The 25,800-nt window shown below is 41.6% G+C and overlaps 1 protein-coding gene across 2 annotated transcripts; it reads right to left on the bottom strand.

Annotated features, from left to right (window-relative positions):
• Positions 1-13,147: 13,147 nt before the first annotated feature.
• Positions 13,148-25,774, bottom strand: PAICS (phosphoribosylaminoimidazole carboxylase and phosphoribosylaminoimidazolesuccinocarboxamide synthase). Of its 2 annotated transcripts, XM_061584077.1 has the most exons (10): positions 25,667-25,774; positions 24,846-24,885; positions 22,581-22,778; positions 18,758-18,936; positions 18,093-18,272; positions 17,883-17,996; positions 15,551-15,634; positions 15,282-15,462; positions 14,845-15,003; positions 13,148-13,819 (listed from the first exon to the last, which is right to left on the bottom strand). In XM_061584077.1, exons 2-10 carry the CDS (start codon positions 24,862-24,864, stop codon positions 13,653-13,655), a joined length of 1,281 nt encoding a protein of 426 aa, XP_061440061.1. In that variant the 5' UTR covers positions 24,865-24,885; positions 25,667-25,774; the 3' UTR covers positions 13,148-13,652. The 2 variants fall into 2 exon arrangements, with proteins under 2 accessions (XP_061440061.1, XP_061440060.1); XM_061584076.1 differs by lacking the exon at positions 25,667-25,774 and having other exon boundaries at positions 24,846-25,077.
• Between the last annotated feature and the right edge of the window lie 26 nt (positions 25,775-25,800).

Genomic DNA, 25,800 nt, shown 5'->3' with positions numbered 1-25,800 from the left:
TGGCTGGTTCTCCTGTTGAGGCTTTGTCATATTGTGGAATGGTGAGATGCATAGAGCCATCAACATTATTGCTCTTGAGTGCCCTCACCATTGCTGTGGAGCACATAGGTCACCTTGGTATTCCAGTAACCTGTGTGCAATGAAACAGGACGGTAAACAGCTAGAGTGCAGGTGGTGTAAATTGCAGTCTGAACCTGACTGAGCATGTGTGAGGTCACACTATCGTATCTACCATATGGCAATGGCAGCGGCCTACTTCTCTGCCGCAATTGCATCTGCAAGGAGCCTCCCCGTAGAGTTTTTCCCAGTGGTGAGTGGACTTTTATCATCAGGCCAAGAGTTTTACTCTAACACCCTCAGAGGCCTGCTTGTAATAACTTTGGGAGGCACTTCAGGGACAAAATCGCTCAGATTCAGCTTGAGATGGATACCACGGTCAGAGCAAGGCCAGTGGAGGCATCCAGTGCACTGTCAGTCCCATCTATACTGGATCAGTTTTGATTACTGCAACCTGAGGATGTGGACAAGCTGCTCGAATATAGCCAATCACCTACCCCCTTGAGCCTTGCCCATCTTGGTTTCTTAGATCTGGCTGTGAGGGGCTATGGGTGAGTCCAGGGAGTGATCAATGCATCAGTGGAGGAGGGTAGAGTACTATCTGCCTTGAAGGAGGCAGTGGTGCATCCCCCTCCTTTAGAAGTCCTCTTTGGACCTGGAAGTGTTAAATAACTATTGCCCAGTGGCAAATATCCCTTTTTTGGGCAAAATGCTTGACCAGGTAGTGATGGTTCAACTTTAGGCATGCTTGGAGAAGACTGAATATCTGGATCCATTTCAGTCTGGCTTTAGACCCAATCATGGCACTGAAACTGCCTTGATCACCCTAGATAATGACATTTGTCAAGAGAGATTGGGGAGTACAACCCGGCTCGTTCTCCTTAATTTCTTGGAAGCTTTTGATATCATTGACCACATTCTGGAGCAGTTCAGGGAGGGGGGATTGGGGGCAGTGTACTTCAGTGGTTCTGCTCCTACCTCCAGGGACATTCCTCAGAAGTAGTTATGGGAGGCTTCTGTTTGACACCATGGAAGCGTTCCTGTGGTGTCTCACAAGGTCGCCATGCTATTTAACATCTATATCATCTTGTATCCTATGCTATTTGACATCTATATGAAGCTGCTTGGAATGGTCATCAGCACTTTTGGAATGAAGTGTCACCAATATGCAAATGACACTCAGCTCTACCTCTCCGTTCCATCTTAATTGGGAGAGGTGGTTGAAGTGTCTGTAGGCAGTGATGGGCTGGATATGGGCCAACAAATACTTGTTCCTAAAAGTAAGCCTCTGTAGTCTGGTAGTGAGCCTAGCACCTGTCAGCAGAAGAGACTATTAGAGAAGGAACCTTCAGCAATGGGCCATAATAGCACCCTCAATGAAAGTCCAGTTGTGAGCCAAGTACCAAGTGGCAAAGAGGATTTGCTCTCCAAGTTGCAGCTGAAAATATTCAGCAGACCAGGTACCATCTCAGAGAAAGAAGCCCTCCACCTAGATCCCACTTTCCAAAGTGGGTGTGGCTTGTTGTTTGGTCTCTCCAGACTAGTCTGACTACATCCCCTCTGGCCAGAATGTACCTGGGAGAAGCAGGAATGGTCCTTTGTGACTGCAGCACCATGGAGAGTGAGTCCTCCCACAGTGTATGGCTTTGGTAGCTGCCAACTGAGTAACTCTGATCTTGAGAAGTTGTTCCCCAATGATAGTTGGTAGAGAGCTAGCACGATGGGCAGTCAGTTCAACCAAACCACAAGAGAGGCGCATGCACATCCATGGTATTCTTACAAGAACTCTTTCCTCCACTTTTCGCATAAGTATGCACAAAAGCTAAATATCTCCAGTTGTTGGGTATGTTCACACGTGCCCCATAAATCTGAAGATGGAGTGCCTATGATGCCTATTGCTTTTTCATGGGTAAATATGTGCACAGAGTGGAGGACTTTAAACTGGAATGATTTTATATGTAGTGGGACTGGGACAGATAAATTTAAGAGATGGAACAAGCCCACCCTGAGCAACTGGACCAAGAAGGTTCCTGTGATTAGGCTAAGGACTGTTGTGTTATGTAAACAAAGGGTCCAAGCCAGTGGGGTGGAGCACATACAATGATACTTTTATCTTGTTCCAAAAATACCACCATCATCAGAATGCATAATGCAACTCTCAGTATCTCAGTACCCCAATACTTTAATGCAAAATACAGTTTTAAACACCAGGGTATGAAAACATATAGAACTACTTCTTATATATGTGGGAATCATGCATACCATTGGCTTCCCACAGATTGGTCTGGGTCCTGCTATGTGGGGTACATTCTGCCCGCCATAAGACACCTCCCCACTCTGCCTAAGGGCCAACTTTGAAATAAAAGGGAGATCACCAAAGCTGAAAGCTTCGGAGCTACTCTGTTCCCTGCCTATGGTGTTGCTCGAACCATTAAAGAGATCAGGTTGTTATCTACTATATATTGGAACAAGTGAGTAATGACACAGCTGATTCCCTCAATTACTGAATTATTGGCCATCAGGACTATGGTCCTCCAAAATAGGTTGGCTCTAGATTTCATGTTAGACTGTAAAGGAGTGGCATGTGCTTTCACTGGAGAGGAATGCTGTACGTATATTCCAGAAAATTCTGAGACCATTCATGATTTGACCAGTCAAATTAGAAAAGAAGCTGCTAAGCTCCATCAGACAGTTTATGGTTCATTTCTATTTTTGAATCACTTGGCTCTACCGTCGTAATACATACTTATTAGTATTACTTGCTGTATTAGTTGGAATTTATGCCATCATAATGCTTGTATGATGTTGCTTAAATTGTACTATGAAACAAATGCAAAAGCCTTTGAACCCAGAACAAAAACAGAAAATACATAACGTGCATGTGGAGATTATTGAAATGAAAGAATATGAGAAAAGTGTAATCAATGGTTTAATGCAATTGGAAGTTTGAGATTAAGTTGAGCTGTAGAAGCTCTAAAGGGGACAATTGTGGAATTAAAATTTATAGGCCTCAAACTGTGGTCAAAACCTTGCAGCACGAAGGGGGTGATGGGTAGAATGGCATTGAAATATGCTGTAAAGAACATGTTGCAAGATATGTCACAGAATGATCTGAGAAACTGCTGATGTTCAGCTTTCTAACCACAAGTAGATAAGCATAGCACTGGTGTTCCATTGAAAATTGAAATGGACTGCCTTCAAGTCGATCCCGACTTATGGCGACCCTATGAATAGGGTTTTCATGGTAAGAGGTACTCAGAGGTAGTTTTACCATTGCCTCCCTTTGAGGCAAGTCCTCCCCAGCTGGCTAGGGCCTGCTCAGCTTGCCACAGACGCACAAGCCAGCCCCTTCCTCGTCCGCAACTGCCACCTGGGTAGCTAAAAGATGTTTATGTGATTATAAGAAATCAGCTTTCTGTGTACCTTAGAAATTTTGCCATAAGAGTGTGCTGAAAACTTCCTATGGGAGAGAACTTTTTGGGCTTATAGGGAGCCTCCTTATCAGTCTGAATTTCTCTCTGAGCAGCTGCTGGTTTTGTTTTAATAAAGTGCCTCTGGCAAGATCTGGTTCAAACACAACAGGAAGCTTTGCTTCTTCCACAATATGAAGCTGCTGGGAGTGGTCAGCAGGAGTTTTATTATTTATTTATTATATTTGTATCCCACCTTCCCTCCAAGGAGCTCAAAGTGGCATATGTGATTCTCTTTTCCCCATTTTATTGTCACAACAATCCTGTGAGGTAGGTTAGGCTCAGAGATGGTGACTGGCCCAAGATCACTCAATGAGCTTCATGGCTGAGTGGGGATTTGAACTCTGGTTTCCCAGGTTATAGTCCAACACCTTAACTATTACACCACACTGGCTGTGGTTTTGAAGTGTCACCAATATGCAGATAACACTCAGCTCGACCTCTCTGTTCCATCTTAAGTGGGAGAGGTGGTTGAGGTGCTAGACAGGTGTGGGGAGGTAGTGATGGGCTGGATGTGGGCCAACAAACTAACTGAATCCTGAAAAGACAGGGTATTATGTTCTTGAGTCCAGGTGATGGGAGGATGGCCTGTTCTGGATGGGGCTGTACTCCCCTGGAAGGAGCAGGTTTGTAGCTTGGGGGTATTCCTTGATCCAGTATTGGTCACTGGAGCCTCAGGTGGCCTCAGTGGTTAGGAGTACCTATTTCCAGCTCCAGCTGGTTCACCAAATATGTCCCTTTTGGACAGAGATGACCTGACAACAGTACTCCATGCTCTGGTAACTTCCAGTTTGGATTATTGCAATGTGCTCTGTGTGGGGCTGTCCTTGAAGACGACTCAGAAACTGGTCCAAAATGCAGTGGCCAGAATACTGGCTGGGTTTGCTTTCAGAATGGAACATTGGTTACTTACCATGAATTGGCTTTTTCTGGCAGAATACACAAGCTAGCCTACATAGTTGATGGGTTAACTGTGTCCTCTTACTTGCCCTAGGCAGGAAACAATGTGACTAAATTTTATCACTTCCTCCATCCATCCTTTCTCTTTCAGTTTTACTTTGCTGTTCAAGCCTAGACCACAGATAACTGTAACGATAACGCATATATACAGAATATAGCATGGAAAACTAGATAAAAAACAGACCTTAAACATGGCTATCACTTAATTCTGCTGAGGAGTGTCACAGTCCCTCTGTATAGTGACTGGTGTATGAGCCTTGTAGTGAGCGTTTGCATGCAGGGTGAGACCGTGGCTGGCTTACTTGTTCTGCTAGAAAAAATCCATTCACGGCAAGTAACCAATGTTCCATTTTCCTAGCATAATGAAAGTCAGCCTACAGTGGGAAGTACCAGAGCGTGTATGTACCTAGGGTGGGAATCTGCACACCGCTCACCGAAGCAAAACATGTTACAGCATATCGCTTCCAAAGGCCACCTCCATGTATGCATGTAGGAGCAGTTTATAGTGTCTTGTAAATGTGCACACAGATGTCTATGAAGCTGCCCTGAAAATGTCCTGAAGATTACCACTGTTGGTTAAAGCTGCAGCTGTTACCTAAAGGAATGTACTGTGATTCCACTAGGAGGCCTAAGATGCAGACTCTGATATGCCACAGCTACACATGCTTAATCTATGTGGCCTCTGTAAGGTCTTGCCTTCTGTCCTAAGGATCTAGGATGAAAAAGAAACGAACAACTAAGTGTCTGTCTGAAATATTTTGCACTGTTTATATATGTGCATGAAGTCCAAGAACATCTGCCATGCCTACTCAGAAAGGTGAGAGGATGAGGACATAAAGAAGGTAACAGTAGCTGCTGTGCTCTGTGAAAAATGAAGTTATTATCATTACTTTAGACAAACATAGGATCAGAATTACACTGTTATGGACTACATGCAGCTCTTTACTGACAAATAATGTACTGAGTAAGGACCTGCCTTGCTGATGTTATGGCATTCAGAAAGGAATCCATTTAAGGACAGAAGCTGGAGTGGAACTGTGCATAGCTCAAAGGGTGGCTAAGTCAAAAGAATTATATATTCACTAATAGGCAAAAAAACCCTTGTGGTTTAAGAACATACCTATAGCCAACAGATATTTCTATCAACCTTTAAAAAGCAGGGAAAATGGGCGGCTATAGTGAATGTACCAAGGGAGCAGGAGACCTGACCTCCTCTCTGAGATACTATACCACCCTACAAATTTGTCAAAACGCAAACATGATTGGGGTTGGTCTTCCACAGTCCAATCCACTTCCTGTGATTAAATGTATTAAATGATATGGTTCACAATGTTTTCCTTTTGGAAAAGAAACGGGCTTCCCCTCTGCCCAGTGCCCACCCATCCAATTTCCTCCCCTCCCCCTCCCTCAGGTCAGTTTCACCTATCATAAGCATGATTGCACAAGAGTAAATCCCACTGAACTAAAAAAGCATACAAATGATCAAACCTCCCCTCCCCTCCCCCTTTCTTTACCCCCTCCCCCCCATGATCAGTTTTGCCTGTCGTAAGCATGATTGCACGGGAGTAAATCCCACAAACTCAAACATGCAAATGATCAAACCTGCCCTCCTCCTCCCTTCACCATCCCGTGGTCAATTTCACTTATCCTAAGCATGAACTTATGAACTCAAGCATGCAAATGATCAATCCATTCTCAGCAAATTTGCACAGGATCTCATTTCTTACCTCCCAGATTAAAAAGCAGAGAAATTCACTAATAGGCAAAAAACTTTGTGGTTTAAGAACACACCTATAGCCAAAAGGTATTTCTATCAAAAAGCAGAGAAATTGGGTAGCTATAGTGAATGCATCAGGGGACCAGGAGACCTCTGAGATATTGTACCGCCCCACAAATTTGTCAAAAGCAAACAGTCCAGTCTTTCACAGTCCAATCCACTTCCTGTGTAGCTTGGAAGAATTTGGTAACATATGCCTCTGAGCATATGGTGAGTGGTGGCAACATTGCCGTCTCCAAAGATGGAGAATTACATGTTGGTATGTTTCTTGGTCGTCTTCTTGCTTTGCTTCTTTTCAATCTAACCTAGAAAATTATATTTCATTATTCATCCTAGAAATCTGTGTCATTTATTTTTATTAATTTCAAAGCCTTATTGGTCAATGTCATATGATGGTGAAAACAACCTTTTGTGTTTCAAACTGGAGGTTATGCTCTATTTCTATTTTGGGTGCATGAACAGTTGAATCTGAAACTTCAGTTTCATGTAAAATCAGACTGATTATAATATGTTGCTACTTAAGCAATGGCTATCTGTTGGAAAAAACAAACTTGACCTGCCCAAGATGCATGTTTTTAGCCTGCTTTGCTTAAACTACTCCACTTAAGGAAAAGTGGGCATGGTCAATTAAAAACATAGAGCAAACCTAGAATTTTTCTAGAATATATTTCACCTCCCACTGTTTTATCTTGTGCAAACTGATGTCCATTGGAAACTATTCTGCAGAACAGTCAGTGCCATTTATTCCACAATTGTTTTTAGAGCTTTGTTTTAGTGTTGCAATGCATTGCTGTACTTCACATATTCACAGAAACAAATGCAAAAGAAAATGATATACTATAGGAAACTTCACTAAAATTGAAAAGTAAATCAAACATATTTAAGGTGACTACCTGAACTATACCAACTGTTTTAATATTGTTGCTTCCTCCCTGCCACCATTCGCCATATGCTCAGAGGCACGTTACCAAATTATTCCAAGCTACACAGGAAGTGGATTGGACTGTGAAAGACCAACCCAAATTGTGTTTGCATTTTGACAAATTTGTAGGGCAGTACAATATCTGAGAGGAGGTCAGGTCTCCTGCTTCCCTGGTGCATTCACTATAGCTGCCCAATTTCCCTGCTTTTCAACATTTGATAGAAATATCTGTTGGCTATAGGTGTGTTCTTAAACCACAAGGTTTTTTGCATGGGGGTAACATTGCAGAATGCGAAAAATCCATACTGACTATAGTATACAGCCACTCTTGTGGCTGTATAGTAATGGCTATGTGTGTATTCAGACTGAGGCTAGGACTGACACCTGGTGTTAGGTTAAGTCCCTGATCTAGCCCTGCTTGGTCACAGAAGGAGCTCCAATACCCTCACCTGAAGACTGTCTAGCTTTCCTGTAGCACCAACTGGGGAATGTCCATAAGGTAGCCTTAGATATCCTGTTTGTGTACCTTCTATGAAAAGTGTATGACTGGGTACCCCTGCCCTCTAGGCTAACTTCAGCGAAGTTGGAACTGGATGCTAAACCAGGCCTTATGTCAGAAGGCCGATGGTAACAGAGGCAACCTTTGGGGAGGAGACACTGCTGCAAGCAAGAACTACTCCCCCTGGGCCAATCAAGTTGCCACAATGACTGCTGAAGCCCTCTTTTGATGAACCTTGTGAATCTTCTTCCTAATAAGGAAAAAGGGAGGAAGTGCATAAGCAGGCCTTCCGGCCATGCCAATTTGAGAGAATGTTTCTGAACTGCTTGTTCACCCTCCTGGCATTATCTGAAGTTTGCTTATATAATCTGTTACTGTATCTGTTTCACAGCTTGGAAAAGTTACTTTTTTGAACTACAACTCCCAACAGCCCAATCCAGTGGCCATGCTGGCTGGGGCTGATGGGAGTTGTAGTTCAAAAAAAGTAACTTTTCCAAGCTCTGATCTGTTTGTTCATCATGTGCTGCACTGTGAGTGATAATAGATAATGCTCCACCCAGCTCAGGAGCACCTTTGTTTTGTGAAGTGACCTTGACCTGGTGTCTTCCCCAGGGATAGATACACACATAAGTTGTAGTGCCGTCTGTCAGTAGTAAAAGATGTGTGTGAAGGCCAACCAGAGGAAGAAATGTGTGAGGAAGAAGCCAGCCATTCAGGAATCTAGCTCATTATGCTGAGTAAGGACTGCCTTCATGAAATTCTACCTGCCCTAAACTGTGAGCTGTTGGTAGTTTACTCCACAGCCCTGCAAGCTGGCATTCATCATTATTGTACCGACAGAATTTTTCAATGGGCTACCCTTTGTCCAGTGTTGACAGCCCAACCACAAGAGGGAGGATTAATCTGGTATGAGATGGAAATGAATTTGTGAGCCCTGTGGGGAATACATGTTCTTGTAAGGAAGACAAGGTCTGTTGAAGAGTTCTGGAATGTAACTTGATCTATACCTGACTTGATCATGTCCAGCAGATGAACGAGGCCTATAGCATCTACTTTCCTCTGTGCTTGTACTTTGAGAATAAGCTGCCTTAGGTTTGATACTGTTTGTGCTATGTGTCAGGAACCCGTGTGGATGTGTAAGATGGCCCCTAAATGTACCCCATTTATAATGGGCCAAAGGTAGCTCAATGGGACATAATTAGGAATCCATGACTCCCCAGACCCTGGTAGGTAGACCACAGGTACTGCTGTACTTTCAGTAGCAAGAGATCCAGTCAGGATATCATCCTGATGGACACATGCAGATGCTATGATGTTCCACATTTGTATGGGTTTGTATTATGAATGATTAAGATAAGTGGCAAGCAATGGGAGGGGGGAATGAATGAGATGGCAAACTCTAATGCCTCTCTTCTTTGTCTGATTCTAGACAAGTACTGTGGTCCTGAGGAACACGCCCAAAGTGAAAGGGTGCATATTCTGATGACATAGTCCCATGCTGGCACCCGAGAGGCAGAGTTATGCTCAACCCATTTTGTTAAATCTTTAGGCTTAGAGATTCATAATCATTATGTTAATGAACAGGAGGCGGCATTATAAATTAAAATTATTATTATTATATAGGTAGAGCCTTTAAGCTTGCTTTCTAAGACTCTCATATGTTTGTGCTTATAGTACGGCCCCGCTTTACAGCATTTCGTTTTCCAGCGTTCCGCTGATGCGGTGGCTTTCAGTTAGGGGAAATTCCCCGTTTAAAAGCAGATTTTGCACTTTTGCGGCATTTTCGCGTGATGCAACCCATTAGTCAATGGGTTCCGCTTTACAGCGGGGGCCTGGTCCCTAACCCGCCGTATAAGCAGGGCCCTACTGTATTTGGGGCTTGGCTAACTTACCATGAGCCAATTCCTCCCCCTTAGGCGCTGAGGCTGTGAGAGCTGCTCTGAGTGTTCAGTGAGGGGCTGGAAATTGCTGTGTACTTTATCACCAAGTTGGGGCAGGAAAAATTTGAGCTGGAAAGAGTTTACTGGCTGAATAAAAGGGACTTGGAGGCAAATATTTGTTCACCCAAGTTGCACGGCCGTGCCTTCTGGTGGTCACAATTGGCCCTACACTCTAGCTCTGAGTATAGAAAAGCTTTCATAGAGCATCAGCAGGGCAGGAAAAAAGAACTCTCTGTAGGGCTTGCTCTCTTACCAGCACCTTTTTAAGCTGGGCTGGATCTGCCACAATTTCCTGTTTTAGCCTCTGCTCCGAGTGTGGCTATCCCTCTATGGGTGTGCCCATCTCTGCTGCCACTGTCTGGCTTTGCATACTCATATGCTTCACCATGGAAGACTGACTTGAGCTGCCTCTGCCTTTTCTTCTCCATCTGCTTATCAATTGCAACCCACATTAAAGATTCCTTTGTGTGGTCTTGCCAGCTCCCTTCCACAAGCAGTAAGAACAAAAGTAGCAAAGGTTAAAAAATCCTTTTTTTAAAAGTGGAAGACAAGAAGGAAAAGAAAACTACTGTTAACAGGGTCAATAAGGGAGAAAGAGGAAAAGTTAGTTGAGCACTAGACAGGGGGAAAATCAGTGCTGCTCAGGAGAAGGAAACTAAAACTGAAAGAGGAAGGATAGAGGAAGTACTAAAATTCAGTCACATGATTTCCTGCCTAAGGCAAGTAAGAGGACAGTTAACCCACTGTAGGCAACTTGCATTCTGCTGGGAAAACTCATGTAACCCTTGTTCTAAAACAAGTTGCATTAGTTACCAGTTCATTTCCAGGTTCCATTAAAGGGGTTCATGTCAGTGTGTAAAGCCCTAAATAACTTCAGAGACCCATCCCCTTTCCTAAAGACCCTCTCAGCTGTTAAGATCAGCAGACGGGGCCTTCATGGTAGTTCCACCACCCTCAGAAATTTGGGGAATGGTAACCCAGGGAGGGCTTTCCCTGTGGCACCCCCAAGTTGTGGAATTCTCCCCCTACAGAGGTGAGTCTGGAATTTTAACTATATATGTTTCAGTGAGTGCTACAGACACACTTCTTTACCCTGGACTTCAGCACCTGAGATGTATATTTTCAGGACATGCCTCTATTCCTGTGAATGTAATGTAGTTTAATGGTTTCTAATACTGTATTTTAAATTTCTGTAACCTGCTCTGGGCCCTAATAGTGAAGGGCAGGCAATAAATATAATACCATGCACCCTTGCCTGTCCTAGGGCAGTGGGGGGGAATTAACATTGTTTTCTGTATTCCTGTTGCACGAGAACCCCAACAAACAGTCACAGTAACTGAACAAAATTCCATTCTATCCAAAAAGAATAGTTGTGAATAAAGTATTTGACATCTAAGTAAAACAGTGCCTTGGAAAAGTAATCAGACCCCTGACCAATGCTCATATTACTGAATTATAAATGGTATAAATTGTATTTTTGTTCTGTATATTTTATTTTGAAACCCTTAAACTCAAAACTGATTATTGTAAAGTGACATTGGTTTTATGTTGGGAAATGTTTGTAAGAAACAAAACTGAAACATGTTGCTTGCGTAAGTATTCAAATCATGTGCTGTGGAAGCTCCCAGTTTACACAGATGAAAGAAACTGCCCTATAGAGGACACAATTACCTTATCATTGCCTCCCACCTGTGAACCATTAAAGTTGCTGTCACATTGTCAGGATAAACATCTCACTGTTGAAGGATCATTGGTCAGGCTGTGGATCTGAAGGAAAATGAAGACCAAAGAGCATTCTACAGAAGTGAGAGATAATGTAATACAAATGCATAGATTAGGAAAAGGGTACAAAATAATATCCAAGTGTTTAGATATCCCAGTGAGCACAGTTGGATCAATAATCAAGTGGAAGCTGCATCACACCACCCACGCACTGCCAGGAAACAGCCGTCCCTCAAACTCAGTGCTCGAACAAAGAGGGGACTTGTGAGAGAAGCCACAGAGAGGCCAACAATCACTTTGAAGGAGCTACAGAGTTCAGTGGTTGGGAGTGGAGTAATGGTGCACCAGTCAACCATATCAAGAGCTCTGCATAACACGCCTGTATGGGAGGGCGGCAAGAAAGAAGCCGTTATTCAAGAAGTACCAAATGAAAGCACGTCTGGAGTTTGCCAGAAAGCATGAGTGTGCCCCAGCTGCAATGTGGGGAAAAGGTTTTGTGATCAGATGAGACCAAGATCGAGCTTTTTGGCCAAAACTCAAAGCACTGTGTGTGGCACAAACCTAACACTACCCATGCCTCAAGACACACCATCCCTACAGTGAAGTATGATGGTGGCAGCATCATACTGTGGGGATGCTTCTCATTAGTAGAGACTAGGCATCTTGTTAAGGAAGAATTGATGGAGCAAAATACAGGGAAATACAGCAAGAGAACCTGCTCCACTAAAAAACAAGCTTGGGAAGAAATTCACTTCAGCAGGACAATGATCCAAAGCAACATTGGAGTGGCTCAAGAACAAAAAGGTAAATGTGCTACAGTGGCCCAATCAAAGTCCTGATCTCAATTCCAGAGAATCTGTGCCTCTCTTTGAAAACTGCGGTCCACCAGTGATATCCAACCAACTTGAATGACCTGGAACGAATCTGCCAAGAAGAATGAGCCAAAATCCCTCCAACACTGCGTGCAAAGCTGGTATATACCTACACCCAAAGACTTAAAGCTGTTATTGCAACAAAAGGTGGCTCTACCAAATATTAATGTGTGAGGGTTGAATACTTATGCAAGCAATGTTTCAGTTTTTTGTTTCTTACAAACATTTCGAAACAAAACCAATGTCACCTTACAATAATTGAGTTTGTGTTTCAAAATAAAATATCATACAAAATGAAATTACAATGTACCATTTGTAATTCAGTAATATGAGAGCATGGGTCAAGGGTCTGATTACTTTTGCAAGGAAGGCCCTGTATTTCAGCTATTTCCACTGAAAGTCATTTGAACAATATGAAAGCTCTGTGAGAGCATGTTCTCATGATGCAATCAGTGTGAGATGAATATGCAAGTATAAACAAAACTGAAGCTGATGCCAAACTTCATACTTTTTACATGTTGGGTAGATCCTTTCCCACTGTTTTATCATTTTTGGCAGGCATGTTGTGTTGTGAACCTACCTGTACTCCAAATGGCACTAATTGATCACAACTGCTGTAAGTAAGCAATTGGGACACTTCTATATTCTCCTCCTGCCCACCTTCCAAAATAAAAAAGCCACTTTCTAACACAATCAAAGCAGAGTATAAATGCCCAAAATGGAACTCTTCAGAAGGATAATGGACATATATATAGCATAAGCTGATGAAGGCAAACCATAGAGAGAAAACCAGTCTTTTCTTCATAGTTCAAGTAGTTTGGCATCACTTTTTAAAAAATCACCATAAAGTGTTTCATATTTGTGTGTTACACTGTATACTTGACAACTATTTTCCTACTCAGTTTACAGTACTACTAAGATAGAAGTATCACTAGTGAAAGTTGTTTTTATTCCCATTTGTTAAAACTTTCTCCCTCAATATAGATTTCACAATATCATATTGAAACAATAGCTAACCTTCCCTATGTTACAACAATGCCAGACTACAACTCAGAACAACGTCTTAATTAGAATCTAAGTTAAGATGGTCATTATTGCTAACTTTTTAGTAAAAACTTTTGAGAATTAACAAGTGGGCACACACTGTACAGGATTCCGGCTCTATACAGGTAACCAGTTCTGTTTAATAAGATATCAAAATGGATCAGTAAGAACTATTCTACAGAAATAATGATAACTTTTGTGAAGTTCTACTGGTTTCTAAAAGTTAGAGATTAGCTTTCGTGTGCTTGGAACAAAGGATCATCTGCAGATTCATCTCTTTATGATAAAAGAAATATGGGAAGAATTTCCTATTAGGTGAGAGTTATTGTATTAGAAATGATATACCAACATGTTCTGGTGGCTGGCAGAGCAATGGCTGAAGAAGCTATTTATAAATTGCATTCTCTCATCTTTTTGTCGGCCTGCTTGAGGGAGATCCATGTATTCAACATACTTGACCGCAACTTAGCCCACACTAAGTGGTTATTCAGCCCAAAAATCTGAGCAGCAAACTGGGCAGCACCTTCAGGTGAAAGAATTGTAGAACAGCCAAGACCTGTTTAAAAATAAAAAAGGAGAGTTCTAGCCTTATTACAGATTTTACTGTTATCCATATATGACTGCAGGCAAATGCAGTTACCATACTAAAACTCAACCCAGACTTTTCAAATTATAACCAGACCTCAGAAATGTAGGTTTGAGAGGAAGACAGATTTCCAGCCACTAGAGGTCAGTGCTACATCACTCATACTTTCCCTGGTCTAAGCTATGAAGAACAGTTTTGCATTGTTTTAAGTTATGGGGTGTATAGTGCACCTAGAGACTAGTGTAATGCAGAACAGAAGACTTTTCCATTTTTCAAGGATGTTTTGAATCCTCATAGTTCTCCCCAACAGATCATACCTGCGGCTTACCCTATTTTTTCTTTCCAGATTCCAACTACTTCTCAGCACAAGCCATAAACTGTATACAGAATTAAGCAGATACACTTTATTAACATTGTTTTAGGAGTCTAAGCAGAGTATTCTAAGCCCATGTGTTTGGTACCAGATAGAACATAACATGCATATTGAAGTGGAATTTCATGCAAGCATGAAATACTTCATACATCCTCAGAAATTTCAGCCAAGGTTGGTTAACCTGTGGTTCTCCAGATGTTGTTGGGACCCCCAGCTTTCATCAGTCCCAGCCAACATTGCACATATTACCCACCCTTCACCAGCAGGTCCTAGAGCGTGTTACAACAATTTAAAATCCAATATTAAGAACAGTTAAAAAAAATTAAAAATCAAGGATGATGTAATCCATCAAGCCAAAAATTAGCCTTAGGATGTGATCCTATGCATGCTTACTTTGAAGTAAGCTGTGTTTATTTACTGAAATATTTATAATCCACACTTTCATAAAATGTATCAAGGCAGTACACAACATACAAAATTGTGTTTGATTGCACTTTAGAACTGGAATAAATTATTTTGATCATACGTATAAGCAATAGCATGGCTATGATTTGGCCTTGAAATATGTACCGCCTCTCTGAAAATGAACTATTTGTTCCGGTATTCAAGGACAGGGACTTACCGCTGGGCAATCTCAGAGATGACCATATATCCTGGGCACCCCAATCTGTCGAGAGTGGAGGACAGTTTACAACTGGATACGCAGTGTTTCCAGACATCACAGGACCTAGGCCATTGCTTCTTCCAGCAACTGCTACAAACACTGTAGGAATTCCATCACCTGATAATTGACATAAATAAAGTATCAAGTACTACACACATGCCTTTAGAAAAGCTAATTGATCCTCTCAAACTATTTTTCTGTTGAAATAATATTTTGAGATATGGGGGTGGGGGGCTGTCCTTGTTTCAGGAAACTGTTTAATTAGGGATGATATTCAGTGCTAGTTATAATCAGTTTACACCGTGAAATCAGTGGACTTAACAGACTCAATGAGTCTGTTTTGAGTACGACTAACATTGAATATCATCTTAGGTTTAAATAAAAATCAGTTTTACCTTCATATTCAGCTTTGATCCTCAGTGTTTCATCTGGTCCTTTGTGAGCAGAGGTCACTCGTAATTCACAAAGAATGCCAAAGTTGCCACAAGCTTTTTTGATTTTTTCACAGTGACCAAGATCTGAAGTTGAGCCCATTAACACAACCACTCTGCCTTGGCTCTGTGGTTTCAGCAGCAACTAGCAGAAAGGAAATTCAAAGGATAATTTAAAGTACTAGAAACAGGCAAAAGAGCATTATTTGTTTCATGTAGGTTGATGCCAATACCTCCACTTTTTCAGCCACCCATTCGAAGTTTCTCTTCACCATCTGCAGTGCCTCAGGAGTCACTTCTTTGAGATCTCGGTAAGACTAAAACAAAAACATTGAGTATGCAAACTCACAGTTATCTGTTTCATATCAACTTAGGTAGCAAGTATGACTGAAGATCAAAATCCACTATGTGCAAGCAACAATACAGTCTAACAGTTGCTCATGGGTTTACCTAATTCGAATTGTGAGATTTCCCAAGTTTGCCTTCATACTCAGATACTAGGGCTTATGTGCTGGAAGATCTGTATGATATCACAGCAGATATACTTGTTCAGGCCCACTATGATTTCAGTGAGCTCACAGCATCAAGATAGATGGAAGAGGCAGAGAGGCCAAATGTTGACAAGTAGCACAGGACCAAATGTGCTTTCTACAATTTGTCATCATGAGATGTGAAGCATGTTGTCAATCATTCATGCATATGAATGAGAGAATAAAGAGGATGAGGTTAATAGTCTGAAAATGCTAAGGTAAACTGCCAACAGCTCTGTGACGCAAGATCATCATGCATCACATTGTACACATCTAGTACATTAATATGTATCTTCAAGTTTAGCTACTGAAATTAGCCATTTTCTCAAGTGTTTCTTGTGGCTGATTTGAACCATTTTCTAGAACAGACATTTTAAACCAGTAGAAACAAGAACTACTTTGGCCACAGTAGACTAATTCTGCTAAAATAAAGCTCCCTACCATAGGTCTCAAAATAACACTGCAGTGGTTTTAAAATAGAGGGTTAAGAAGGTATCTAAGTAACATTTACAAAGAGGCCCCAACTTGGGAGTCTATTAAACTAGTCCCCTAGTTTTAATTTATCATGTCATACTGTACCTCAGCCTATAACTAAGCAAAGCGCATATAACAAACCACCATAAATTGTTTCCCCTTCCTTCCCCGTGTCAAATTTCAGACTGTAACCTCCTAAGGGATCTGTAATAATCTAAAAAGCATTATGGACAGTGGTAGTGCTACATAAATATTATCTCCACCTGTGTTTCCGGTGACTTAGAAGCTCCCATTTGTAATGCAGGGATGGGCCTGGACTCTAGTGGATGCCCCTTCACCTCTGCCCAGTATAAATGAAACCCTTGCCTCCTAAGTTGGGAGAAAGCAGCTGACTTCCTATATTCTCTCCCCATTGAAGTTATGTTAGGAATTGAGAGTATCTAAATGTTTAGTGTTAGAACAGAACTGAAATGCCTGTTCAGCCGAACGAACGCAAGGTGAGTTGAAATTCAGAATCTCAGTGTATTTGAAGCTAGGACTGGATTAACATCCAATTCAGTTTGTAATATGTGCCACAGGTAATGTCTGTGTTTCTCACCAGAGCAAGATTAGCAGTTTTAAAAGATTGTGCCAAAACACAATAAGCCAGTTTACAGTTAGCAACCAAGCACATGAATTTCTCTTATTGTTAGCAGGGCCGGCTCCAGACATGCTGGGGCCCTTGGGCACAAGTCTGCCCCGGCACTCCCCTTCCGTGATTCGTGGCAGGATCACTGCCGCGGATTGCACGCCCTGCCATTCCCTTGCTTAACCTACCTTTCTCAGCTGTCCTGCGATTGCATACACAGCGCTACCCTTAACAAAGATGGCAGCTGAGGTTTCCCTAAGGGGCTGAAGCCTCTGCTGCCATCTTAGTTCATGGCAGGGATGCATGCACAGCACGCATGTGTACCATCAGCCAAGATAGCGGCAGAGGCTTCAGCCCCTTAGGGAAACCTCAGTCACCATCTTTGTTAAGGGCAGTGCTGCGTGTGCAACCGCAGAACTAGTTAGGTTAAGCAAGGGAATGGCGGGCACTCCGAAGCTCTCGACGTGCGATTCGTGGTAGGGGAGCAAAGGGGCCCCTCAGGGACCCTTGGGCCAGTGCCCCACCTGGCCGCCCTTTAGAACCGGCCCTGATTGTGAGAACAGAATCGTGGTGTCTTCACTCTCCTTTCTAGCTTTAAATACGTCTGGAAGACAAGTGTCTAGTGTATTTTCAATAGTGCAGCCTGGCCCCACAGAGGCTACATACAGGGCTGTCTATCCTGGCCCTATGCAGAGTACCTTGCACTCTGTAACCTTGTGCCTTAGAGGCCAAAGTATGGGAAGGCCTCAGCCTCCCGTCATCATAGCTAGAGCACTCGAGGCTGTGAAGCTACAAGCAGAGTGTCAACAACACAGTGGTGGATAAAAAGATGGAAGCTCAAGAGAATATAGGTGGTTATACGCAGCCACCTTTCTGAAATACTGCAATACTGGCTTAATAGTAGCACTAAAGAAATCAAGAGCATAGAATTACCTGTTTGTCTTTCTGCTGTTTTCTGTCTCCAGATGGCCACAATCTCCAAGAATCATTATCAATGACATCAGCGAGAACTATTTCTTTTGTAGCTACACTGACTCCAAACTCAACCTAATAATGTCCCAAAGAGAGAGACAAAAAGTTGAACACAGCAATTTTATTGCTGCTTTCAAAACTGAGACATGCATTAAGATCACTTCTTTATACCTTCAGGTCCACTAAAGTACAGTTCAAGGGCTGCCATGCTTTTTCAAGTATTTCAAAAATAGCTCGAGTAGATTGGGCCATAATGTCAACTTCAGTTTGTTCAATTTCAAGGCCAGCCAGCTTCCACTTAGCTTCAATGAGTTGCTCTTCAGACCACTGTGGATCATTTGCTGCATCATCCTGGGAAACAAGCAGCAAATGTTAATTAGAATAGTTTTACATTTTCACCAGGCAACCAGCACTCCATTTCAAGAATCAACTTAATTTTTCCATTTTGATGGAAAAGAATTGGAAATTGTTCAGGCGTTATTTACACAAATACATTATTTTCCAAATACCTGATGTATCAACAAATTTATTTAGACCAAATTCTGTATTTGTCAAAAGATTTATGTATCTCAGAATAAAAGCCACTGACAGAATGATTACATTCCGACTATGACAGCAGTATGAACAGACAAATACATTATTTATTCATTATCTTGCTCTCCCTCTCCAAAGGAGTATGTTTCTTGGGGAGGTTTATCTTGGGAAGTTCAGTTTTACTAAGTGCAAGGATGAGCCTAGGCTTCAGGCTTTCCAAAAAGGATACTAGAACCAGTTCACATTGGCTAAATGATATCACATGACCACCACTAGAGACAGATCATATCTGTATTCCTCACCTTATAAAACATCTCAATTTTAGGTGGGTAAAAGCGGTAGCCTTCCTTGACCCCAGGGTTCCGTTTCAGGAAAGAACCTGTAGCAATTCTTCTGCAAACCCATTCAATTGGAATCATTTCACAGTGAGCAGCTATAAATGCGGTGTCACTATGTTTTCTCACAAAAGCAGTTTTAATGCCTAAAAAAAAAAGACTTTGAATTAAGAGTGTTGAACAAAACAATCTATATACTTCTAACATAGAAAGCACATTTCAGATGTTTGGCACAAGCCTGCACAAAATTGACAGCAGAAGCATACAGAGAAAAGTTGCTGCTTTGAGGGCAAATACTATAGAGATAAGGAGGAAATAGCAGGTGGGAGGCTCAATTTTGAGGAGGAAATTAGTGCAGGTAAGAAGAGTTAAATTATCAACCTCTGTGCTGTGATCTGGATCAGGGCCCACACAGCTGCATTTTATGAAGACAGAGGAATGGTAGATCCCAAGCATGGTATTAAACATGTCTTTAATGTGATATGCAGTTTGACCCTTATGCTCTAAACAGGAGATATCAGTTTATTTCAGGCTTGTAAATAATCTTGAACCCTGTCTGTGGAGAGTAGTAATTGCCTTCATGTTATCAGGTAGGAAACTTCTGTATACTGGAAAGGAGCGGTAGACCTAGGAATTTTTATGCAATTATCATTTAGGGTTTAAATATACAGAAACCATGATAAACGTGTTTTAAAATATTCTAACAAAATAGCTGAATCTTTATATTTCCCTAATGTATGTAGTTTTGTTATTTGCCACTAGTATCAACAATACAGTTACATATGGTTTAAAACTAAGTGGATTTTATACTGCAAGCTCAAGCATATTTACTCAGAAGCGCATGTGTCAATGGGGCTTACTTCCAGATACGCATACATATGATTGCAATGTCAGCATTCTATGCAAGTTAATACAAAATGTTTGGCAACCACTATGGCTCTCTGAATTCAAATGTGTTACTGTCAAGGACCAAGACAGCAGGAAGATATCCCAGTGTCATGGATATTTGAGAAGGAGCAGATAGTATGGTAAACAAAGCTTGAGAGCCAGGGTAGCCAGTGTTGGACTTCGGTTGGGTAAGACCGGGATTCAAATGTTCACTCAGCAACAAAGTTCACTAGCTGACCTTGGGCCAGTGATATTTCAGTTTAATCTCACAGTTTTGTTGTAAGGATAAAATTGGAGGGGGAATGACCATATATGCTGTCCTAAATTCCTTAGAGGAATAGCAGGGGGGGGGAGAGATTAAATGAAGCAATTTATACAGCATCCTCCTCTTAAAAGGTCTACCATCACATGTTTGGGGAGCACAGCATTACATTCTTGCCTTCACAAGGTAGGTAATGTTTAAATCAGTAAAGTTACCACAATTCGTAGGGGTACACTTTGAAATAGAAGAAAGGGCTCTAGAAAAGTTAATTTTTAAACCAAAGAGCTTATTTTAGACCAAGATTTCTTCATAAAATGCTGACATGAAGCAAGTTTGAAAACTTGTTCTAATAAAATAGGTAAGTTTCATTAGAAATGCTAACTTTGGGGTAATCTATAGCCTGCAGGGCATATTCTTTGGCTTACAATTTTTAATACATTAAGGCTCTAATACCAAGCTCCTGGTCTTGACTGCAGACAGAAAGTTTGGAACACGGCCCACGTTCTTCAGAATAATCAACACATGCATGAAAGAATGATTTTACAGACCAGCCCACCCACTTGTGCAACAGGAATCTGCTTGTGCAATGGAAACGTCCAGTTTCTCTTCTCCTGCTTCAACCCCATGTGTGGCCCTAAAATGTGCTCTAGAGACTTGGTCAACCCTCCAGATTATGGGGGTGCATGTAAAGGGGAAGAGAGGCCTCAATGTGTGAGCAGATGTTCACTTGCACTTCAGTCTCACCTGCAGCAAAGGCTCTGGTTTAATTTTCAACTCAGCCGAGAGCTCATTTGGTAGCCCTAAACCATTCCCTCTCTTAGCCTCTGCCTTCTCCCCATTTGCAATATTGGATAATGCCGGTCTACCTTCTAGTATGTTTGTAAGGCTTAATGTATGTGAAATGCTCTGAGCACTTGAAATGCCCTATAAATGCTGTCAGGGTTGAGTTCATTTTAGAACAACCAATGCAGAGTTTTTAAAATTGATTTGGCCACGATAGTGTAGTAATATGTTAAATCTTACTGCCTGAGTTTTCATTAAGGTCTCTAAATGTCATCAGTGGTACGAGAGGACACAATTATTCCATGTTACCAGGGTTTATTTTATTTAAATAATGATTTAAATCGCTTCTCTGAAGGACTCTATTTTAATTATTTAAATCACAGTTTAAATCACTAGTGAGGAAGATTCTATTTAATCATCTTTTTTAGAGGAGTATACCATTGTTTTAATATAACCTTAATACCTATTCAGAGATGTAGGCTTCATTCGAAGATAGCTACACAATTATTGAAATTGTTTTAGATTAATTTTAATCAAAAATGGTCATTTTAGCGCTAAAGCAGAATGAACTGATGAGGTCATTCAGGAGATGAACCAGCACCAACTCTTCAATTAATCATATTTTTGTCATGACGCGTCAGAATCACCACCAAACAGGCTTTTAAATTGTACTAATAAGATTGTTGAAAAAGAAAACTAACCAGAAGACCAAACAAACAACAACAACAAACAACATTAACAAAACATGCTCATTAATTTTTGAATGGTTAACTATTTCAGTTTTTAGATAAATGTAAAGTTCTTTAAAAATAAAATTTGGGCAATTTCAACCAAATCAACGTGAGAAACTTAAAATATTGGGTGGTACAGTTAACTCAAGTCTTCTTCACCTTTCTCTTCCTTGTTCATTGTCTGGAAAAGAAATACAAACTTTCCTTCTTTTTCAGTTCCCAATTTATTTCTCAATTTAGAATGAATTAGACCAGGGTTCGAATCCCCACACAGCCATGAAGCTCACTGGGTGACCTTGGGCCAGTCACTGCCTCTCAGCCTCAGAGGGAGGCAATGGTAAAAGCCCTCTGAATACTGCTTACCATGAAAACCCTATTCATAGGGTTGCCCATAAGTCGGAACTGACTTGAAGGCAGACCATTTCATTTTTCAGTGAAACGGAAAAAATTCTCTCTACACCTATAGAAGAGGCTACTGCTGTTAAGAGCTGGATTACCACTTCAGTGGTCTCCTCCTTGTTCAGATCAACTCCATCTCCCCAAATTCTCAATTCACCGACTTTATCTTTGCACTTAGAGAGGCAAGGCATTGAGAGAGGGACACAGGGAGACCCTGCACTTCATGTACACTACCTGCAGAATCAGACTGATCAGCTTATCTCCCATCTCCATAAACTGCTGTTAACATATTCATAGAATATAATTAGAAGTTATATAATTAGTATTCATGATATCTTTGACCTAGGCTCTTTTTTTACTGTTTTAAGAAAATTTTGAAATCTGAATTTAAATTTAAATTAAACTAAATTTTAAAAATCCATTTTTTTAAAAAGAAGAGATCATTGATTTTTATCAACCCTGCATGTAACCCATCTCTGAGAAGTAACCTTAATATTTTTACATGGGCAATTTTCTGCAGAAATGTTGGTATTGTAATCTACCCTAAATGGTCAGAATATTACTTAACACATTTTAGCTCTCATCTTGCCAGGCGAAGGACATACTCATAAGTTGCTCTAAAAAGAAAAGTAACCTCATAATTATTGTATTATGGTTTTACTACTTTAAATCCCTTGCCAATCAGTTTTGTTTTCCCCAAGGCAGCCCCATGATTTCCACTACTTACCTGCTTCCTGGAGCACCTGAAACACACAACTTGTTGTTGTATTTGAGATTGCAGCCTTCCCTTCCATGAGATCCCTCCTAGCTGCATTGCCAGCTGTTATCTGGTCTTTTGACTGAAGCAGGACACATCCTGGGAGATTTGGCAGTTCATAGACTTCTTTTGTTTTCCCCTCATTAATTTTTTTGCCAAGTTTAAGTTCTGGAAGGTAATGGAAAGATGTATTTTGAATTGTTAGGTTTGGAAAACCGCTTTTGGTTGTCCCATATATTTAGAAAATTTAGCATTATCTTACAGATTACAATCCTTCACCATCCAACCCTATGAATGTTTACTCAGAAGTAACTTCCACTGTATTCAGTGGATTTTACTGCCATGTAAGTGTTTACAGGACTGCAACCTCAGTCTCTCCACAGACAGCAATTAAAAAAATTGTTATAATAAGACAGATGCAAATTGGATTGCAAGGATCACACTTCAACTAACATACACGCGAGTTTCGCTGTAAGGCTAGCTGCACTCAGTTTTCAAATACAGTACTCAAAATGATAACGATGATATATATTGTTGCTGTTGTTATGTGCCTTCAAGTCGATTACGACTTATGGCAACCCTATGAATCAGTGACCTCCAAGAGCATCTGTCATGAACCACCCTGTTCAGATATATATTAGAGGCCAATAAAAGTCGCATGGAGCAAGTTCTTGGCAGATCTTGCTTATAAAGCATGCAAGTGAGCTTCAGATAGAATGCATTTTTTGTGGGGCTACTTCCAAAGACAGTTTGAAAACTATAACTCATTCAAATTATGGCTGCAAGTCTGCTAGCTGGCAGTTGGTGTTATGGTCACGTTATGTGTGTGCTTTGCCAACTACATTGGTTCCCAGCTTATTACCAGACTCAATTCTAGAAACTGAGTTAAATCTTCAATGGAGACCTCCTTCAGATTTCCCTGACATCTGATTTATGAAGGGTGGCTACAGAGGAAAGGGCCTACTTGGCTGATGACCCAACTGCAAAATGCTCTCTTCAGGGTGCTCACTTGGATGCCATTTCAGCATCAGAGACCCTTTTTTATTTCCAGGCATATAATTCTTGTTTTTCATCCTTTGTACATTCCTCTTACTCCCCTTAGTGTTTATTTTTATTTCTGCCAGCTGGTTTTATTCTGTTCTTTTATACTGCTTTAATGGTTGTTTTATCGTACATATATATTTTTTAAAAAGCTACACTGGAAACCTTTTGAAGAATGGGGAAGAAATCTCTAAAACCTCTGCTTTGCTGGATCAAACTCTGAGCACTTCATACTGCAACATTGTTTTACAGGTCCCAACAGATGCCTACTTCAATTCAATTAACAATGAAGATGCCCTTGGGCAAATAACATGCATTTCCTACATAGAAAGAGTGCAGATGATCACACGCAACAACTACCTGCATGTCTGTTTTACAGCATATAATGGCAAATTACAAATGTTTGCTCAGCACACACATATAAAAAGAATCTGAAAAAGATGTGTGAAATCATCAGAGTTTGCATGCGTTGCTTCTCATACGGAAGGGGTGTGTGTGTCCTAAACTCTTCATCTTAGGTTGTGTACACACCATCTATTTAAAAACACGTCTTCCCCCAAAGAATCCTAGGAAATGTAATTTCTTCTTCATCTTCTCAGGTTTAATGGTGAATCTGCCCTAGTATTGCCACCTACTGGCAGAAAATGTAGTTTGCTAAGGATACTGGGGATTGTAACCTGTGAGGGGCAAACTACAGTTCCCAAGATTATTTGGGGGAAGCCATGTGCTTCAAATGTATGGTATGTAGTCAGCCTTTGTTATTAACACAGCTTCAGACAAAAAAAGGAAGCAGTTAAAGTGAAATTTGAATTTAAAAACCTCACCAGGCAACACAAAAGCCAGCATTTTGGAAAATTTAACTCCCTCCCACAAGTACCAGATCTACATATTGTATGCAGAATGAAGTGACAGAGTCTTAAGGTAAACGGTCCCTTCATGTAAAAATCTGCTAGCAAGTATAAAACAGTAGTGAGAATTAACATTAGTTTTCTACTTGTAGAAACCTCTAGAAAAAAACACGGGGACCACTGAAAATGCATTTTCCCTACAAGCTACACGGTGAGTCTACAGATCAGTCTGCCACCCAGCTGTACTACCTGTACAGAACCGTGGGCGAGGGCAACTAGACGGTGATGCCGCAGGCAGATCCTTCCCTCAACCCAACCGTCTGCAAGCGCGGGCAAAGCAACTCACCTGAACGTATAGGAGCCATTGCAGTGACGGCCTGAGGCACCTAGAAAGCACAAAAACGAAGTTAAAACACGTGAGGAGAAGGCCGGCGAAAATACAGAAGAGAAGCGATCAAAACAACTCGCGCCAGTCGCAGTCCCGAAGGAGCTTCGGAGCTGAGTAAGAAGGGGTCACAGCGGAAGGGGCCGGCAAAGTGGGAGTGGGGAGAAGCTACGAAGCCCGCCAATAGCTGCAGCTCGTGGAGAGGTTGCGCCACCTAAATCACACAGCCCCGGCCGAATTCTTCCTTCCAGCCCACTTTTTAAAAAAACACCCCCCTTTTCTTCTCGTTCCTCCAATCTGAGACGAGCTTCCAACAACACCCCTTCACGGCCACATCTTTCCTCGCCTTGGTCTTTGGAGCAGAGGCAACCTTCCCTTTATGCTGCTCCCTCGTGTGAAAGCAAAGTTCAACCCTGTTCCCCACCTCCGTTTCCGAAAACTCCAGCTCCCCCTGCACCGCCCTCCTCCGCAAATACTATTCCCTTCACAGCCTTACCAATCCCACACTGCAAACAGCCCCTTCCCCCAGCTTTCCCAATGCTATTCCATGCTGCAAAACCCCAACTCCCCTCTGCTTGTTGCTTTCTTCTTTCCAATACAAACTCCACTCTTTCGCACTTCATACAACCGGGAACCCACCAGTCAAACCCGCACTCGTCAAAGTGCGAGAATATGGAAAATACCAAGTAAAGGGGGGGGGGGACAGAGACTTATCGGTAGAGAACTTGTTTCAATGAAGTGATACAAAGTAGCCGCCGGAAGGCGACCTGTTCCTTTCCTACCTCACTCTCTAAAACCACACAGGCGCCCAGAGAAGTAATAAGGCAACTGAACACTTAGCTTGCCCAGGAAGTTTAACTTAAGACAGCCCCCTATTCTTGTAATATTCATGTAAATAAGGAAGGGGAGGGGTGGG

This window comes from Rhineura floridana, chromosome 9, assembly GCF_030035675.1.
Source record: "Rhineura floridana isolate rRhiFlo1 chromosome 9, rRhiFlo1.hap2, whole genome shotgun sequence".
Classification (NCBI taxonomy): domain Eukaryota; kingdom Metazoa; phylum Chordata; class Lepidosauria; order Squamata; family Rhineuridae; genus Rhineura; species Rhineura floridana.
This window is presented reverse-complemented; position numbering and strand designations above follow the sequence as displayed.

Coding starts and splice junctions, on each gene's coding strand:
- PAICS (XM_061584077.1), bottom strand. Junction 18,273..18,757: donor AAATTGAGATGTTTTATAAG/GTGAGGAATACA, acceptor CTTGTTTCCCAG/GATGATGCAGCAAATGATCC. Junction 15,004..15,281: donor GATCAAAGCTGAATATGAAG/GTAAAACTGATT, acceptor GTCAATTATCAG/GTGATGGAATTCCTACAGTG.